The sequence below is a fragment of the Equus quagga genome, chromosome 15 (assembly GCF_021613505.1).
Source record: "Equus quagga isolate Etosha38 chromosome 15, UCLA_HA_Equagga_1.0, whole genome shotgun sequence".
Lineage (NCBI taxonomy): Eukaryota > Metazoa > Chordata > Mammalia > Perissodactyla > Equidae > Equus > Equus quagga.
This window is the reverse complement of record NC_060281.1, coordinates 52,364,766-52,384,996: the sequence shown is the minus strand read 5'-3', so window position 1 is coordinate 52,384,996 and position 20,231 is coordinate 52,364,766. Positions and strand designations below refer to the sequence as shown.

At 40.0% G+C, this 20,231-nt stretch overlaps 1 protein-coding gene across 3 annotated transcripts in view; it reads left to right on the top strand.

The window, feature by feature from the left end:
* The first annotated feature begins 12,948 nt into the window (after window positions 1-12,948).
* The window catches only part of TMEM170B (transmembrane protein 170B), a 78,508-nt gene continuing 71,225 nt past the window's right edge, over window positions 12,949-20,231 (top strand). For all 3 annotated transcript variants that reach the window (XR_006885373.1, XM_046640631.1, XM_046640632.1), the window contains exon 1: window positions 12,949-13,266. Coding sequence is in view for 2 of the 3 variants with exons in the window: in XM_046640631.1 (XP_046496587.1) it covers window positions 12,954-13,266 (313 nt within the window). In the remaining variant the exon portion in view is untranslated. The remainder of the gene's footprint in view (window positions 13,267-20,231) is intronic.

The following is a 20,231-nucleotide window of genomic DNA, read 5'->3' as shown; positions in this document are numbered from 1 at the left end:
TGTATTGTTGATTTCAAGTTCTTTGGCTAAATACCCAGTAGTGGCATAGCTGGGTCATATGGTATTTTTTAAAATTTTTTGAGAAATCTGCATACTGTTTTCCATAGTGGCTGCACCAGTTTGCATTCTCACCAGCAGAGTATGAGGGTTCCCTTTTCTCCACATCCCCTCCAACGTTTGTTACTTTTTGTCTTGGTGCTTATAGCTATTCTAATGGGTGTAAGGTGAATCTTAGAGTAGTTTATTTATTTATTTTTAAATTAAAAAAAATTTTTTTCCTTCTTCTCCCCAAAGCCCTCCAGTACATAGTTGTATATTTTAGTTATGGGTCCTTCTAGTTGTGGCATGTGGGATGCTACCTCAGCATGGCTTGATGAGCGGTGCTAGATCAGTGCCCAGGATCCGAACTGGTGAAACCCTGGGCCACTGAAGCAGGGGACTTAACCACTCGGCCATGGGGCCAGCCCCCAGCAGTTTATTTTTTTAAAGGTATGCTTTAATTTTTCTTTTTTGTGAGGAAGCTTGGCCTTGAGCTAACATCTGTTGCCAATCTTCATCTTTTTTTTTCCCTTCCCAAGGTCCCTGTACATAGTAGTATATCCTAGTTGTAAGTCCTTCTAGTTCTTCTATGTGGGGTGCCACCAGACGTGGCTTAATGAGTGGGATGTAGGTCCACATCCAGGATCTACCTGGCAAAGCCCAGGCCACTGAAGTAGAGTGTGCAAATTTAACTACTATGCCACCAGGCCGGCCCCTTAGTGAAGTTTGGATTTGAATTTCTCTGATGATTAGTGATGTTGAATCTCTCTTCATGTGCCTGTTGGCCATCTGTATATCTTCTTTGGAAAAATGTCTGTTCATATCCTCTGCCCATTTTTTTTTTTTTAAAGATTTTTTTTAATTTTTTTTTATTTTTTCCTCTTTCTCCCCAAAGCCCCCCGGTACATAGTTGTATATTCTTCGTTGTGGGTCCTTCTAGTTGTGGCATGTGGGACGCTGCCTCAGCGTGGTTTGATGAGCAGTGCCATGTCCGTGCCCAGGATTCGAACCAACGAAACACTGGGCCGCCTGCAGCGGAGCACGTGAACTTAACCACTCGGCCACGGGGCCAGCCCCCTCCTCTGCCCATTTTTTGATCGGGTTGTTTGTTTGTTTTTTTTTTAAAGATTGGCACCAGGGCTAACAACTGTTGTCAATTTTTTTTTTTCTGCTTTATCTCCCCAACCCCCCCGTACACAGTTGTATATCTTAGTTGCAGGTCCTTCTAGTTGTGGGATGCGGGACACCGCCTCAACGTGGTCCACGCCCAGGAACCGAACCCTGGGCCGCCGCAGCAGAGCACGTGAACTTAACCACTCAGCCACAGAGCCAGCCCCTGTTTGTTTTTTTGTTGTTGAGTTCTGTGAGTTCTTTATATATTTTGGAGATTAACTCTTTGTCAGATATATGAATTGCAAATATTTTCTCCCAGTTGATGGGCTGTCTTTTCATTTTGCTCCTGGTTTCCTTAGCCCTACAGAAGCTCTTTAATCTGATAAAGCCTCACTTGTTAATTTTTTCTTTTGTTTCCCTTGCCGAAGTAGACATGGTATTCAAAAAGATCCTTCTAAGACCTATGTCAAAGAGCGTACTGCCTATATTTTCTTCTAGGAGTTTCAGGTCTTACCTTCAAGTCTCTTTGATCTTAGGAGGCAGAGTCTAAGGGAAGAGCTCCACCACGATGCTGACGTCACTTCCAGTTTTTAACTACTTTTAATTATTGACTGTAATGGTTTGTATGTATTGTATGGTATGATTTGTTCATCCACTCACCCACTGAAGGACATTTGTGTTGTTTCTAGTTTTGGATGCTTATGAATAAATCTACTATAACTTTCTGCTATTGAACTCAGTAGTGAGGTTTTAATTTGGTTGCTGTATTTTTTTAATATGTATTTTTAATAGGCTTTTTTGTTTAGATCAGTTTTAGGTTCATGGTAAAATTGAGTGAAAATGTAGAGTTACCATATACTCCCTGTCCTCAGACACCATAGCCTTCCCTGCTGTCAACATCACACACAAAAGTAGTACATTTGTTACAATAGATGAATGTTATTATACTTTCCAGTTCTAACTTTTTCACTTAGCTCTTTTTTGGACCTTCCATTTCTTTGTTGAGATTGTTTACTGCATTTTCATAAGAGCTACTTTAAATTCTTGGTCAGATAATTCCAACATCTGTGTCATCTTGGAGTTGACACCTGTTGATTATATTTTCCCATGAGAACTGACATTTTCATGGCTTTTCATATGTCCAGTAGTTTTGTATTGTTTCCTGGCCATTTTGAATGTTGTAAGACTCCACATCTTACTTAAATTTTATAGAGAAAATTAACTTTTTTTTAAAGCAAGCAATGAACATGCTTGAGTTCAGGTCACAAGTTCAGACAAGCCTCCTGTGGGTTGTGATTTCAAAGCCTTTGAAGTGACATTTGGAGCTTTCATTTGTAGACATCACCCAGCAGCCACTCTGGTACCTGGATGTTGGTCTATCTTAGCTTGAGCTGCTATAACAAATACCATAGACTGGGTGATATAAGAAACAAACATTTATTTCTCACTGTTCTGGAGGCTGGGAAGTCAAGGTGCCAGCAGATTCACTGTCTGGTGAGGGGGCCTCTTCCTGGTTTGCAGATGACCACTTTCTTTCTGTATCCTCTCATGGCCAAGAGGGAGAGAGCATCTCTCTTGTCTCATCTTATAAGGGCACTAACCCAATTCATGAGGACTCCACCTTAATGACCTAATTACTTCCCAAATTCCCCATCTCCAAATACCATCACATTGGGCATTAGGATTTCAACATATGAATTTTGGGGGGAACAGAAATATAGACCATAAACATAGGCCATAACAACTTTATGGGATTGCTTTCAGGGGCTCCTCCTTCTTTATGATCTCCTCAATAATTTCTGATTCCCTCAATCTCCCTTTTCCAGACCTTTGGCTAACACATGGAGCTATATTTATCCTGCTTTGTATCACACTTCCTGTGACTGCACCTGCCACATGGCAGACGGACAAAGAGAAAGAAAAAAAGCAACAAGATTTGTCCCATCCTCTTGGGACCACAACTCTGTCAACCAGAGAAGACTCTCCCTCAGAGTTTTAGCCTCCTGCAGTCCTCTATGGACTGCTGTTGCTTCTGCCATAGTTACAGGATTCCTTAGGGGCTGGGACCGAGAGCATAAAGAAAAGAAAAAAAAAGCGAGGGATTTTCACCACTCTTTTTGGGTTGGGAACCCTTTTCCTGCTCTTCAAGCCAAAACAAGAAGACTTCTTTTGGAGTAATCCCTGTTGGCACCTATGGCCATGTCCAGGTTCTGTGCTGTCCCAAATCTACGCCAGGGGACACCACAGAAAAAAACGTGGGGAACTCATGATCTGTTTTGTGACATTGCAAACTCTCGTCATCTTCTCCATCCACCTGCTACTCTTTACTTTACAAAGTCCTTCCTGCCTTCTGTCTAAGTTTAGCCTCTACGCTCTGTAGGAGACCAAGTGAAGGATGTTTAGTCCATCTTACCCTGAACTGGATCCTCACTTATCAATTTCATACTTGCTCAAACTTTCATTCAAGTGTAAAGCAAAGACAACAACAAAAGACATCACGGAACACACTGTGGTTTCTGTATGTGTTCTTAATGTCAATGATGAAATAATATTGTGTAACTAACAGCAGTTGGGAGGGAAAGGGGGAAGGGGAAGAAGTTTAATGCTGATCTCCTCATCTTTCACAGCTGGGGTTAAAAAGCTACTTAAAGTGGCTAAAATTCAGGAAGAACGCACAGAAAAGCTAACAAGGAGGGTTGCCTGAGGACACTAAGTGGCTGAGGAACTGGGTGGAGGGGAACTTTTTACTGAACACACTTCTCAGAATGAGAGATCTCAGCTACATGAATATATTACATTAAAAAAATAGTGGTAAAATAGAGATAGATGCTTGTCTATCAAGAGAATCCCCCACAAGTCCATTTTGCTTTTTCTTTAGGGGAAATATTCTCTAGAAGGCTGACATTCCCATATAGTTTAAAGAAATCTATTAAATATTTAAATGAAATAATAATAAAAGCTAGCATTTATGGAGTATTTATATCTCCAGACTCCATTCTAAGTACCTATCTGATCTTCACATTAGCTCAAGAAAACATTATAATGAAATATATAATATATAAATGAATAATATATATGAAATATATATATATTTCGTGTTTTAAAGATGAGGAAACTGAAGATTAGAGAGGCTAAACAAATTGCCCAATGTTAAATATTCACATATGGTAAAGCAGTCAAACTAAGATTAGACCAGGTAGTTTAGCAGTAGATACAAAGGGTAGAAAAAATATACAATCTACTATAATCTGATGCAGAAGAAGAGGAAGAACAGCTGTGGGGATGTGGAGGTGTATAATTTTAGGATTGCTTAGAGTGGGTCAATAGATACACTCTAGATCGACGATGAGCTGTGTATCAGATATGGTGATAGAGATTACCATAAAAAATCAAAACAGAACCAACCCTTTGGTACAAGGAACACATAAGCTAAGCAAAAGGAACACAAACCATACCAATTAAATACTTTTTTAAAAGAAGCAATGAAAATAGAAAAAGAATAATGTAACTATGATACAACTAATACCACAGACCTATTATATCAATACAAATGGTTTAAATTCTTCTATTAAAATAGGAATCTCATTTTATCACAAAGTCAAACTCAACAAGCAAACCCCTAAAACAAAGTGATTCAGAAAAGCTGAAAAAGAATAGACAAAGATATACTTGGCAAATGCAAACAAAAGGAAAGTTAACGTTTCTTCTAAAGTTACGATCTTAGCATTGGACAAGATTAAATTAAAATTTAAAAGCATTCGCTAATACAAATTAAGACTTTTTAATTAAAAAAGTAAAATCATAATCAAAATCTAACATATTTGAATATTTGTTCACCAAAAAATATAGAATCAAAATTTATAAAGCCCAAACTATATTAAAAAAATGGAGCAATAGGCAGAAATACATTATTTATAGGAATCTGAGCTCACTCACCCTGTGTTAGACTGCATTATTTGTTCAAATTATTTGTTGCCTGTATCCACTCACCTTTGCCATCCTTTCCAGTAGGCAGAATATACTTCTTTATCCTATTCCCTTCGGGCTTGATCATGCAACCTGTTTTGGCCAAAGGAATGTGAGTGTATGTGACATGCACCATATCTCAGCATAAACTTTAAATGGACCTGCATGGTTTGGCTCTGCCTCTCTTGTTCCTGCCAAGACTGGGATCAGGATGAGTTGGGTGAGGCAGGGTCATGAAAGTGTAGGGTCAGATTCCAAAATTTTATCTAAATGTTTTGATATTTTGTTCATCATGGATTTTTGTACTGCTTTTGATTTTTAAAAATATTTCATGAGAATATTATTTATCTTGATCAATGAGTTTTTTGGAGTCCTCTTAAATTTTGCATGCAGCTACCCCACTGTGGCCGTGGTTCCTGCCCTATCCCAAGAGCACAGCAAGAACCCAGAGAGTGGCTACTCCTTCAGCCATGCTTCTGAAATGAGAAGACCTACGGAGCCAGACTGGACCCAACCAAGCAGATATCAGGTGAACAGCAACCGATCTGCAGTTCTCATGAAACACGAGCAAGAAATAAGATTTGTTGTTTAAGCCAATGAAATTTTGAGTTTCTTTGTCATACAGAATGGGCTAGTGAAACCTAAGGGACAGTCTATGGCAGATTCAGTGGGCAAAAATAAGTAAGATTTAGAAGACCTTTAGTAACATAATAAATATGGCAGATCTTATTCCTATATTCCACACTATTTCCTAAAAACATAGAACATACATTCTTTTTCGTTTACTCACTCACCAAAATTATCCTTATGCTGGGCCACAAAGAAAACGTTAATAAATCCCCCAAACTAGAAACAGTATAGATAACGTTCCATAATTTACGTTCTGTGATTACACTATGAACTGCTAGCAGATGTAAAACCTCCTCCCCTTAAAAGCTGAAAATTAAAAAAGAATTTCTCTTTTAGATAACTTCAAAGTAGAAATCAGAACTACAATGGCAGAATTTCTAGAAGATAACAATAGAAAACGTTAACAGAACGCTATGTATGAAAAGCTATAAGATACAACTAAAGCAGTGCTCAGTGCAAATGCAAACTTGGATACTTATATTTTTAAGAAATAAGAAAGAATAAAAATAAATGAATCAAGCAGCTAATGTAATATCTACAGAAAATAAAACAATCCAAAGGAAAGCAGAAGAAACCGATAATGATAAAAGCAAAAAAAAAAAAAGTGAATTACTATACGGAAACATGAAGAACTGATAAATATATCTAAGACCTAGTTGACTGAGAAAAATACAAAATGATTAGCAAAAATAAGTAAGATAAAATGAGAGGAAGTATACATTCACAAGATAAGCAATGTGTTAGTGAAGTTAAAAGAATTATGAGGCATTGTTTAACACTACAAATTATTTTTTTAAATTGTATCAGATAGATAAAAATACTCAAAATGAAAAAATTATAAAAAGGAACCAGGAAGAGAAAAAATATAAATGGACCAATTGCTACAGGAAAAAAAAAATACTAAAGAGAAAAAGTTGACAAAGAGCTGCTTCCCAAAGCATTGACGGCAGGTTCACAGTCGAATTCCTCCAAACATTTAAGGAAAAGATAAATCCAAATAAAGTCTAATTATTTGTATAAAGCCAATACAGTATTAATTAGAAAAAAACTAAATTAAACATGACTCTAAAGAGAAAACTACAGCTCAATCTCACTTATAATATTGATGACACAATTCTAACAAAAGATTAAGATGCAGAATTAAGTAGCGAATTAAAAGAATGAGAGATCATGACCTAGTGGCATTAATTCCAGGAGTGTAAAGAAAACATATTAGGAAGTAAATTAATATAATTCACCATGTATATAGAACCAAAGGAAGAATCACACGGTCATATCCATAGATGCTAAAAAGACACATTCAACAAACTTTCAACATCAAAATTCTTCTTCTTTTTTTTTTTTTCCGAGGAAGATTAGCCCTGAGCTAACTACTGCCAGTCCTCCTCTCTTTGCTGAGGAAGCCTGACCCTGAGCTAACATCATACCCATCTTCCTCTACTTTATATGTAGGACCCCTACCACAGCATGGTGTGCCAAGCGGTGCCATGTCCACAGCTGGGATCCCAACCGGCGAACCCCGGGCTGCCGAGAAGCGGAACCTGTGAACTTAACCGCTGCGCCACCGGGCCGGCCACCAAAATTCTTAATAAAATAAGAGATTATATTTTCTCAATTTTCCTTAAATATATTTATAAATTTAACATAGTGTCAAGGAAAATATAACCAGTGATATTTTCAGAGTTAGGAAGCTGATTTTAAAGTTTCTCTGGAATAATATACATTCAAGATTAATCAGGAAAAAATTTGAAAGTGAAAAATAAAAAAGAGGAACTATCTTAGCAGATACTGAAGCACATTATACAGTTAAAGGAAGTAAAAATAGTGTGCTGACACATGAATAGACAGATAAACGGAACAGAAACGGAAGTCCAGAAATAAACCCGAGTATACATAGGAATTTTGTACACGATATATATAGATGGTATTTTAGGTCAGTGGGAATATGATGGATTATTCAATAAATGTTTGGGGACAACTGGGAAAAACTAGATCTCTACCAAACTCCTCAAACTAAAAAACTTCCAAGTAGACGAAAGATGTAAACGAAAACACTCATAAAATGTTTAGAAAAGATGTGAGACTTTGAAAATCAAGTGTGAGAGCGGGGAAGACTTTTAAAGCATGGTGAAAGACAGCTACTGTAACAGAAAAGACTGACAATGTAAATATCAGAAATTTCTGCATGACAAGAAAATTTTGTTAAAATTAAAAGGCAATTGATAAATTGGAAAAGATAGATGCAGCACATATCACAAATGGTTAATCTGTTAAATATATAAAAGATCCTACCTATAATTTTTAAAAGATAAGTTACCCAAAAGAAAAATGGGCAACAGTCCCTAGAAAAAGTGATCTAAATGTTTCTACGCACATCAAAAAATGCATAACCTCACTTGAAATCAGAAAAATGCTAATTAAAATACAGTGAAATACCATTTTCACCATTTTGTTCTTGGCGTAGAATGTTTTCTTATGTTTAGCTCAAGAGTTAAATAATTTAAGAACAGAATCTAGTGCAGACTATGTATCATGAATCTACAGGCTACATTTAAATCAACACACTACCCTTAAGTGTCTTATATTTGGCCTTCTATCCATAATACGAGCAAGCTGGATGCAGGGTAATTTTTAGATACCAGTTTTTAGGGGGAAAACTGAGTCTCATACGTTGCCAATGCAGGATTTTTTTTGTGTGTGTGATTTTAGCAGAAACTTTTTCTTCTTACACTCACATTCAGACTTCAAAGTATAAATTCTTAGAGTTCAAATGTCATTATGTAATCTCTGTTTCTAAGACTTGGCATAATAAACAAGGAGCTAGCTGCAGGGGTGGTAGCTGGCAGAAACTGGAAGGGAGGTGGTTTGATAGGGGGTGCAAAAACAAAGTGGAAGATGGAGCTGGAGGCACTGGCAGTTATCTGTCCGTCCTTCCATCTCAGACATGCCCCTGATCCTCCGTGACTGTGGGTGAAGGTCATACCCCACTGCTGAGACGGAGCAGCTCTCCTCCCTTTTCTGGGCAGGGCTGGATCCCTCAGCAGTCCCATAATGGTAGCCTGGCACCCTAGCTGTGCCATAGCTTACTGGAGTGACAAAACAGGACATAACTCTGTATTTCCTGGTCCCAGAAATTTCAGCTTTTTAAATTCCCTGGGTGAGCAATTTGGAATGATTTTAATTTGGGTAGGTAGAGTAAATACATTTAGAATGTGAATTTCCACAATGTCATTTGCAACATCGTTTTTGAGAACTACAGCTTTCAGAGAAGGAAAATACTCTACCTTGTTTCTCTGATTTACTGTGATGGGCCTATCTCTTGACTCTAATAGGAGTTCTGAGAAACATTTCACCATGTAAATTTCAGTACAGCCGCTATTTTAGAATAATATACATGGCTTTTTCTTCCTCTTATTTCTGTCATTTCTTCCAACTGAATTTTATTTTCTTCTTCAAAAAACCACAGTGCTCCCATTTCTCTCTCTCTTTCTCTCTCTCTCTCTCTCTCTCTCTCTGTGTACAGACAAGATTCGGAGAGAAGTGTGGTTTTGTGTATGGATTTTGAAAAAAATTACTCTAACAGTGATGTGAAATTTCAACCCACCCTTGTGAAAATTAAATGAGCTAGTATGTAGTACTTGGCACAAGGCCTGGCATGAGGAAGGAGCTCCGTGTTTATCATTGCTATTACTTAAAGAACATCAAAAATCTGAAGAGAGAGGTACCATTATTATTCCCATTTGAAGGCTAGTAAGTGTTGGAGCCCGTATTCAAACCACATTTTTCAGATAACAAATCTATTTAACACCACACTACTCAGGGTTTGGAACTGCTGAAATGTGTAACAAGATGAAATTAGGTTGCATACATAATGTGACTCTATGAAATAGTACTGTATAGCAAGGAAGGGAGATAAAGTGGAGAAAAAAGATGTCCTGGATAGTTGATGTTTTTCTCAAAGGATCAACATCATTTTACATTCTAGTTGATTTTAAAAGCTTTCTTCTGAGCCCTCTCTGGACAATTAATAGGATGCCTAAGACTTATGGGTGTTCCCTCACTTGTGTGTAAGAAATACCAGGAGCTGTTTGCAAATTGTTGTTTATTTCACATTGAAGGGTACAGGGTTGAAAGAGACCTCGAGTATTCATTTGGGAGCGTACCCTGATTTCTGGTAGGAATGTGACTAAACCATTCCTTGCTTGGTGTGTTAACTCAATATCAGATCTGCAAGGAAAGAAATTACACAGCTTCCATTTGCATTAACTCAGTTTTGGGTTTCATAACCCTGGCTATTGGGAAAATGTTCAATTTCCTTAAGGATATAGGCTTCCAACACAGTGGGTATCATTAGCTTTATCAAGCCAAAAACAAGTTAAATGCAATGAATTAGCCTAGAGAGTACAGACCATGCTAATCTTTAAATCCTATAAAGAATGCCTAGCATAGAACATTACAGATAATAGATGGCAAATAAATGCTTATTAAATTGAATTGAACTACAAAGCAGGGGAAAAATTGTCAAGTTATCAAAGTGCATTATTGAATTGGGGCTTTATTGCTGTGTCTTACTTTCTCATTTCCTGAAATCAACACTTAGGTTCTGTTTAAAAAACTTTATGTGAAACAAGAAAAATGCTGACTTTTCTAAGAAGTTCATTCAATTATTTATTCAACAGATATTTATTGAACATGTGCTAGGCACTGTCCCAGGTTCTGAATATTTTAAATGTATGCTACTATGTTTTAAATAATAGTGTGCAATAGTAAGAACCTCAATTGCTTCCATGTAAACTAACCAAAAGTTCCACATGTGAGTGTTTAATGAGCTGCTGCTCAGAGAGTTTGCTATGAATCCTTCATTGAATGTAGTCACATTCTCTAATACCACTAATCATATAATATCAAATCTCTTAATGCCTTCATTAGGTAACCTGCACCTCCCATCCAGAAGCTTAAAGTTATGGAGTTAATCGCCAGTTAAGAAAGATAGTGTAGTTGCTAGAAAGAATTAATAAGACTAGAAATTCAGAAACTGGGCACTGAAGTGGTGTCACCTCTGTTAAGTTACTTAATTCTGCAGAATCAGTTTCCCTATCTGCATATAGCCAGCCCTGGTGGTCTAGTGGTTAGGATTCAGCATTCTTACTGGTGCAGCCCAGGTTTTCTTTTCCAGTCAGGGAACCACATTACCTGTCAGCTGTCATACTGTGGCAGCTGCTGTTGCTGTGATGCTGAGAGCTATGTCACCGTTTTTTCAAACACCAGCAGGGTCACCAATGGTGGACAGGTTTCAGTGGAGATTCCAGACTAGCACAGACTAGGACGGAGGACCTAGCCACCCACTTCTGAAAAAATTGGCCTTGAAAACCCTATGAATAGCAGTGGAGCATTGTGTGATATAATGCCAGAAAGTGAGAGGATGGTGCAAAAAGACTGGGCTCTGCTGTACAGAGTCACCAGGAGTCAGAATCAATTCAACGGCATTGAGAACGAATTTGTAAAATTAAATGAATTTTTAAAATGTTAAAGCTTCTTTTAAGTCCGATATTCTATAATCTTAATTAAGATTAATTAATTCTAAATTCTAGGAGGAACGTAAACTCTATGAGTTTTGGCTCAATTCCTATTAATGATGCAAAAATTTCCCTTTTCTGTGTTGGGACATCAAACGAACAACACAGAGACTACATCCATATACATATATACGTACATATATAATTATCTTTAAAGTAGTCACCAAGAGCACCGTTTCACAGCTGCTTCAATCCTTCTACGCTTTGCCAAATATACTTGATGATTTAGCTACAGCATGAACTTCTTCACTTTCCTTTGTAGATTTTCTTTTCAGATGGCAGGGTGATGCTGAAAAAGGATGGAGTGTGTTGAGCGGTGCTGGCTATTGCATATTTTATTATGGCCAAAACAATTTTTATTTTTCAAGTTAAAAGCTTTCCAACTTCAAGGAGGAGTTTAGTTTGTTGCAGTTGGATTTTAGACAGCTCCTCCGGCTAACGCTGGACATGAAGAAAGGCAGCAAACCATGGGAAGAGAGAACTAGTTTAAGTCCTAGGGGGAAAAATAAGGCAGACTTTTACAACTTAGGGAAAAAGAACACTGCAAAGAAAATGAGCTAGCCCCGGGGATGCTTTGAGGAGTAGGAACTTGCCCAGCCCTATGTCTATGAGGGACTTCAGAAGATGGAAACACCGCAGGCCCAGGCTCTCGCGGTGGGAAGAAGGACCGTTGGATGATAAAGCGGGCCTATTTCTGTTTTAGTGGCTTTCAAATATATTCTGCAAGTAGTGACCTATTCAGGTCATCTGACTCACACAGAAAAAAAAAAAAAACCCGCAAATTAATCTAAAATTTTGAGATATTCACGCCTTTAAAAAAGGGTGTACCTGCAAACAAAATCAAAAGTATTTCATTCCAAGCCAAAGATCTGAACTGTCACAGAATCCATGTCTTGGGGTTTAACACCCGCCTTGCTCCCTTCAGGGACCTCAGCTCCCGTTGCAGGTCTGTCCCTGGCCTAAGGCTCCAGCCCTCTCGGGGCGCGCGCCCGGGGTCTGGGGGCGGAGAGGGCGTGGAGGTGGTTCCCTTGGAGCATCCAATCAGCGGCGAGGCCGGCGGTGGCGCTAGTGACGCAGGCCGCGCTTCCCTCCGCCCCACTGCGGGCCGACGCTCGGCGCTGTCAGCCCCGCGAGCTCGCGCGCGGGGAGGGGGAGGAGGAGGGCTTTGGGGCCGGCCGGCTGTCGGAGGGCGGCGGGTCGCGGGAAGGGAGAGAGTGAGCATGCGCAGCGGCTCCGGGGAGGGCGGGGGAGGTGGGGACCCGCGCGCGCGCGCACGAGCGGCCCGCCGGCGGCCGCGGGTGGAGGGGGCGGTTCCTCGAGTGTCGGCGGCCGGAGGGTGGGCAGGCTGGCGGCAGGTGCCGCCGCAGCCGCCGCCGCAGTCTCCTCCGGGTCCCGGGTCTACTCGTCCTCTCGCGGTGATGCGCTGGGCCCCGTCGGGGGCTGCACCTGCCGGCTGCCCATCACCCGGGGCCTCCTGGCGTGACCTCGGCCTCCTCGCGTGCCCGGCCCCCGCGGCGCCGTGCTGCCCCTGAGAGGGAGCGGCAGCGGCCTCCTCCGCCCCGAGTCCTCGCTCGGGGGCCGCGCGGACAGAGCGCCTGGCCCCCTCCCCTCCCCCGTCCGCCGTCCTCAATGTCTCCCCGGCGGGGAGGGGGCTGCCTGGGAGACGCGCTGAGCGGCCCCCCCCGGAGGCCCATCGGCGGCAGCAGCAGCGCCCAGCCCAGCGCCCCGCAGCCTTCCCCGGCGGCGGCGGGGGCCTGGAGAAGCCGCGCACCCGCCGCCGCCCCCGGAGCCTCGCAGCCGCCGCCCGGCGCCCGAGGAGAGGGCGGCGGGCGCCCCCCGGGGAAGATGAAGGCGGAGGGGGGCGACCACTCCATGATCAACCTGTCGGTGCAGCAGGTCCTGAGCCTCTGGGCCCACGGGACGGTGCTGAGGAACCTCACGGGTAATTGATGCGCCCGGGGTGGGGACCGGGATGCGGTGCCGCCCCTCGCCTCCTTTCTCCCTTCCGAGGAGAGGAAGCGCTCCTCGCCGCCCCACCCCTGTGCGCGCCCCGCTTGGGAGCTCGAGGTCCCAGGTCCTGGCGAGGAAGGTGTTAATTGGTTCCACTCCGCGCCTGTTCCGGGGGCGCCGACCCGGCCCTCTGAGGCTCCCGAATCGCTGGGGGAGAATCCCCGACCCCCGCCTCCTGCCCCGCACGGGGAGGGCTCCCCACGGCCCTGGCTGTGTAGGGTGCGCGGAATAGCCTTAGTGAGCAGACTTGAGCCCTGTTAGCTTTTCTTCATCCCCCCCCTTGCACGCACACGCACACACACACACACACACAGTCCGCGTCTTGCTGTTTAGATCTTTTTCTGTTTAACTCTTTTTCTTTCTGGCAAATCTCAAACCGGATGTAGGACTAAATCCCCTACTCACAATGATCAGTTTGCTCCAACTGTTAGTTTTTCTGGTGATATAGATGACTGATTTAAGTAGATTATAGTGGGCCAGGGGCTGGGCCAAGGTCTAGCGTTCTAGGCTTTTTAGCTTTAACCGTCTATCTCCTCCCTCTCTTCTTTCCTTTTGTCTGTCTCTCCCCCTCTCGCCTCTTCTGTGACATTTGATAATTTTGTGTGTTCCCCTTCATTCGTCAAGGCTATCAGGAGAGAATTGGAGTTAACTATATCATAACGTCAACTTCTAGCGGTAAAAGTGAGCAGTAATATTCACCTATTTTTAGCGAGTTTGTAGGTTTGCTCTGTGAAGAAACTTTGCGAAGGTTTATGTTAATGTGAAAATGCTTATATTATTCTCTGAGTTCTGAATTTAAAAAATACCTGTAAAGATTAGTGTTTATAAGAAACAGACTCATTTGCAATTTGGTGACGACTCACTGCCTGCTCCTCGGAGAAAAAACTTAAAAGCGTTCTCAGGATTTAATTCTTGAAAATGTGTAAGGCAGCTAATTTTGATAGAACATTAATATTTCAGAATGCATTATGTCAAACTGGTTAAGAGTATGAAAGGTGTTTTACAAATATAACCTGTCTTGGGAGACTACACACATATATGTGTGTGTATATATAATATAAATATATTATAAAATCTGGCATGATATGCAATTCAGATAGTCATAGGGAAAAAAATTTTGGAATTATATGCCACAAGGATGACTTTAAAGGCAGTGGTTTCCTTGAATGTGGAAACTATAGAATAAACTTAGATTCTGTATTGACTCATGGTGTCCTCACTTTTATTATGTAGTTATTTAAGTTGGAGCAAACTGGCTTTACATGATTGTTTCGGGTCAGGAACATGTTTTTAGTTCCGCAAAACTACATTGACATAAAGACCATTTCATGATTCCATTGAATTTAGAGATAGACTGCCTTATCTTATTTATGGCTTTGCTTGTATTTATCCACTGTTAATATTTCAAATGTATCAGTTATGCTTATTGGACTGAAATGAACAATAAGGATTTAAGAATATATATTTGTATATGTTAATCACTGGCCTAGCTCATCAGTGGGTAGAGAAAATTAGCTTTGGTAGCCATAGAGTGAATGTAAATGTAACTTAACGTCTTGGCCAGATTTAACAATATTTGAAAATATTTACTTTAAGATTCTAATCAGTATAGTAGTGTCCAGTTCCACAAGTCAGCCATTAGATTAATAATCATAGTTTCAACCCAGGGTTAGCTCTAATTATCTCCTAATATAATTTTAATAGTTGTCAGTTGCTCATCAGGCTTTACCATTTCATCAAGGGTATGCTGAGCGTCCCACTCTAGGATTGAAGACCGTGGGAAGCTCTTCTAGGAAATATGTAGAATCTGAGTATGCAAAATTCTGTTTGTCAGGGTGAAAATGGAGAAGGAAATAGACTGGAAATATACTTCACCAGCAGGTGAAAGTACCACGTGTTAGGAATCACATCACTTCTAAAAAGTGAACTCTGTAAATGGTGACATTCTGATGTGGTTTTCTTTGTGGACTTCTCCATGCTGGTGACCCTAATGACGCCATGTGTAGCTTAATCATTAGTCAAGAGATGCTGCCTACGGTGACATTCAGAACTTGATCTATTAAGAACAAACGCAACTCCAAAAATAAGACAACTCCCGTTTATTGAATTCCTGCTCTGTGTCGGGCACTTTACATATATTCTTTCCAGTCTTCAGAGTAACTCTCAAAGTGGATTTACAGAGAAGCTCAGAGAGGTCAGTTAAGTTGCCCCCAAGTCAGATAGCTGGTAAATGGCTGAGCTAGGCTCTACACCCCTGTCTTTGCTGGCAGAACTACTTTTTCCCCTTTTCCATGCCCTTTTAGCTACTTCCTCTTTTCTCCTTCAGATGGAGTGAATTACTTGCTTCATCCTGCTACTTCTGCTCCTTGTAATGCTTTATTATTCTAATTTTTAGTTACCTTATAATTTTTATTTATTTTTCTAGACTGTGAGCTTTTTGAGGGTGGGTTCACTTCTTAATCACGGAATTCTGGAACCCTAGCATCATAGTACCTGGCACATAGTAAATGCTCGACACGTTTATTGAGTTGAATTTTTAAAATAATACTTAACAATTGGATGCTTTAAACATTCTAGTTGCATTATTTTTCAGCTACATCTGTTTGAGTATGCTGTTAACAAGGGAATGAAGTATTTAAGTAACTTATTTAAAATTTAATAGATAATTATCTTACCTTTAAAACACAACTGTTTATTGAATGCACTTTTTGTGCTAGTTACTATGCTTTTGTGCATTTTATTTAATCTTTTCAACAATCTTGAGAGATTATTCTTTATCCTTATTTTACAGATACATACATTGAAGCAAAGAGTAACTTGCTTAAATCTGATAGTAGTAAGTGAAAAATTCTTACCTTTTTTTCAAATTATGATAACACATATTATTAAGTCAGAAGGCATTTTTGTCATCATACTAAACCTGGAAGTGAAACAGGTAATAGAAAGGAACATGGTGTAGAACCAGACTGAATTGGACTTAAGAAATGACTGTGTGAAGGATTTGCAGAAATCTGATGAATAGGAATTCTAGTTAATTAAAAACCAAATAAAAAGAGAATGTACTCTCATCTCTACTTTTTTCTTCATGTAGACTAACAGATGTGATTTAGTCTTCTCTTTGTATCTTATCCTATAGGTGAAGTAGGTAGTTCAACTACTTGATTTTGGAAATACTGAAATATCACATCATTGAAGTTACATGGCAGGGATCAAACAGTTGTTTGTGATAGAGGCAGAACTTTAACTAACCGTCCCTAACTCTTAGTTCTGTGACTTTACCGTTTATTCCACATGGCTTCTTAACTCTGGCAGGTCTGATAGATGATAAATCTTAATGTACTTAAGCCTGGTAAGCATTTGTCCCAGTGAGCCCAAGAATGTGTGAATGGAACTAATTTTTGTCCAGCAAATAAAAGAGAATGGAAAATGCAAGATATTATTGAGTAATAATGCTTCCTAAAATTTTAAGTTGCCATTGCCTATGTAAAAGTTAATGATCCATATTTATTGTATAGCTAGTTTTAGAAATCCGACCAATTTCAGTCTGCTATTTTTTCTGCTTCTGGAAGACACTAGGATGGGGATTCCATATTGAGCAGATTAATACCTGGAGACCCCATCTTGTCACTTGATAACCATTGCCAAAGTTCTCTTCTCTATCTGTCACTTCCCGAAGTGTGTGATGCACCGGATTCCTAGATTGTTTAACTGTGTATACGTTTCCTGCTTCTTTAGCTTACTAAAGGAGAGAGAGAAATGACTTCCCTTCTTTCTCAAATAGTTTTTCTTTCTCTAAATATGTGCTAAATACCCCCACCCCCCACCCTAAAATTATAGTCTGTATGATATACTCATTCAGTTTTATGGGTAACGACTTTAAAAACAGGTACAATGAGATATATTCTCTTCCTTTATTTGTATTTTCTCCAGCTATTTCGGCTCCCAACTTTGTGTTCTGACCCGAATTTGGTTGCTAAGGGTTTAGAGAAGAATTTTTTGCTTAGAAAAAGGCAGGACCCTTAAACTCCTGGATCAACACAGAGCCAGGCTGGTGTTGGGAGAGGGATGATTGGTCCCTGGGAGGAAAGGCGAAGGCTGGCTTCAGGCTGGTCTCCTGTCTCAGTGTTAGTAGCAGAGGTGGGAGCAGCTACTCCCTCTTTCTACTGGCGTAAACTTTCGGAGGCTGGGAATTCACACTGGAATGGAGGTCAGACATCTATCTGTGTATGTATATGTATGTACTTACTTGTTTTTACAGTAGACATACACACTGTTAGAGTTCCTTTTCAGACTTTACAATTACCAAGCCACTTTAGTGTTAATACTGATTGTCAGTAGAAAAAGAGAAAGGGGGAAAAACTTGGTATCTGCTGTATCTATTTGGAGTTGTTCACACTTCGTACTGATGGAGCCAGCACCTTCCTTCGGAAGTGCTCCCAAACGGGCACGCTTCTCTCCGTGTTACCCTGTATTCTAGTTTCCCATAGGTTTAGTTCCTCTTCCTAAATACTCTCTTATGGGAGGGGGCTTTGTGTAGATAAGGTTGTTTCAAGTATCCACTTACGGATGTTTGTATTTGTAAATGTAGCGCTAAAGACAATGTGCTACTTTTCAGTATTTGTGCCGGACCCCAGAATTTACTCTTTGTGAAATATATGTTAAAAATCGCTTACTCTTTTGTGGTAAAGAGCCAATTAATAAGTGCTGGTGTGATTTCTACTATGTAGGAGTTTGCTTTTTGGAAGACTTATCTATGTCTTACTGAAAATGAAGCTACTGTAATTTTTTTAAAAGAATTGTCATCTTCAGGTTTTTAGTTTCTTAATTCCCATCTCATTATCTTTGAATTATATGTCCGTATCTTCTGGCAATACCAAGTCCAGGGTCCAGATGACATTTCTTAAACCTAAATGTTTGGATGTCTTGGGACTGCGTAAGCTGTGATTTTGACTCTTTAATAGTTAACTATCAGAATATAAATTTATGTGTTTCTGCTTTGTTTAGTGATTGAAAGGAAGGACCATAAAAGTGAGATAATTCATGAAGAGGAGTCAGAATAACTAGGTGTATTTTTCTGGTAGAAATGAAGTCTAAATAGAACAGGAGGGGAGGAGGAATTGGAACCAGGGAAGGAAATTGGAATTAAGAATGGTCAGATATAAGAAGAGAGCCTGGAGACTGTAGCAGGATGAATTTGCCGTGGTATCAAATGAGTAAGTCTGATAATGGCTGTACCTACTGAACACTCAGTGCATGTCAGGTGTTGTGCAAAGCATTGTGCATGCATCTCACTTCCGATAACTGAAGTGACCATAATAACTTATTGTTTTATTAAATGTATATGATTAAATCAGGTATGATAGGCTAATTATGTATTTTGAATGACTAAGTATTTTAGCAATAAAAATTAATCACAGAATGAACAGTGGCAGTAGCAACACATTTGAAAGAGCTCTCATTAGCCTATCAAATTCCAGTGACCTTAGCTAAGTAGATTAAGCTTTGAAGGAAAAAGAGATTTTTCACCAAAATTCATGGAAATGCGAAGAACCAAACTTTTACATGGATTCAGTTGCTTGTGTTCTTAATAATATAAATCTTGGAATATAATCTAGGAGTATGTTAATGCTTATTGTAGGAGGATTTGGAAAAATAGTTTTGAGAGATGTAGATGGCTAGGTCACCTAACGTTAGCTTATTAACATAGGTATTATTGCCCTTCATTTGTTATGCTATGTAAGTATTTGAACGTAAATCAGGTTTCTAAGTTTACTTCATAATCCTGACGTGGCTTGTATAGACGTACCTCGGAAATATTGCACGTTTGGTTCCAGACCACCATAATAAAGTGAATATAGCCATAAAGCAAATCATACGGATTTTTGGTTTCTCAGTGCATATAAAGTTGATGGTTACACTATACTGTAGTCTTTTAAATGTGCAATAGCATTATGTCTAAAAAAACAATGTACATACATGAAAGCAAAAATATTTTATTGTTACAAAACGCTGACCGTCATCTGAGCCTTCTGTGAGTCATAATCTTTTTGCTGGTGGAGGGTCTTGCTTCAGTGTTGATGGCTGCTGACTGATCAGGGTGGTGGTTGCTGAAGGTTGAGGCGGCTCTGGCAGTTTCTTAAAATAAGACTACAATGAAGTTTGCCGCCTCAATTGACTCTTTCTTTCACAGGTGGTTTCTCTGTAGCATGCAATGCTATTCAGTAGCATTTTACCCACACTAGAACTTCTTTCAAAATTGGAGTCAGTCCTCTCACACCCTGCTGCTGCTTTCTCAACGAAGTTTATGTAATGTCCTAAGTCCTTAGTTGTCATTTCAACAATCTTCATAGCATCTTCCTCAGGAGCAGTTTCTATCTCAAGAAAACATTTTCTTTGTTCATCCGTAAGAAGCAACACCTCATCCATTAAAGTTTTATTGTGAGATGGCAGCAGATCAGTCACATCTTCAGGCTCCACTTCTAATTCTAATTCTCTTGCTGTCTCCACCACATCTCTTGTACTTCCTCCACTGAAATCTTGAACCCCTCAAAGTCATCCGTGAGGGTTTGAATTAACTTCTTCCAAACTCCTGTTAATGTTGCTATTTTGACCTCTTCCCATGAATCACGAATGTTCTTAATGGCATCTAGAATGGTGAATCCTTTCCAGAGGATGTTCAGTTGACTTTGCCCAGATCCATCAGAGGAATCACTATCTATGGCAGCTATGGCCTTAGGAAATGTATTTCTTAAATAGTAAGACTTGAAAGTCAAAGTGACTCCTTGATCCATGGCTTGCAGAATGGATGCTGTGTTAGCAGACATGAAAACAACATTAATTTTGTCATATGTCTCCATCAGAGCGCTTGGGTGACCAGGTGAATTGTCAGTGAGCCGT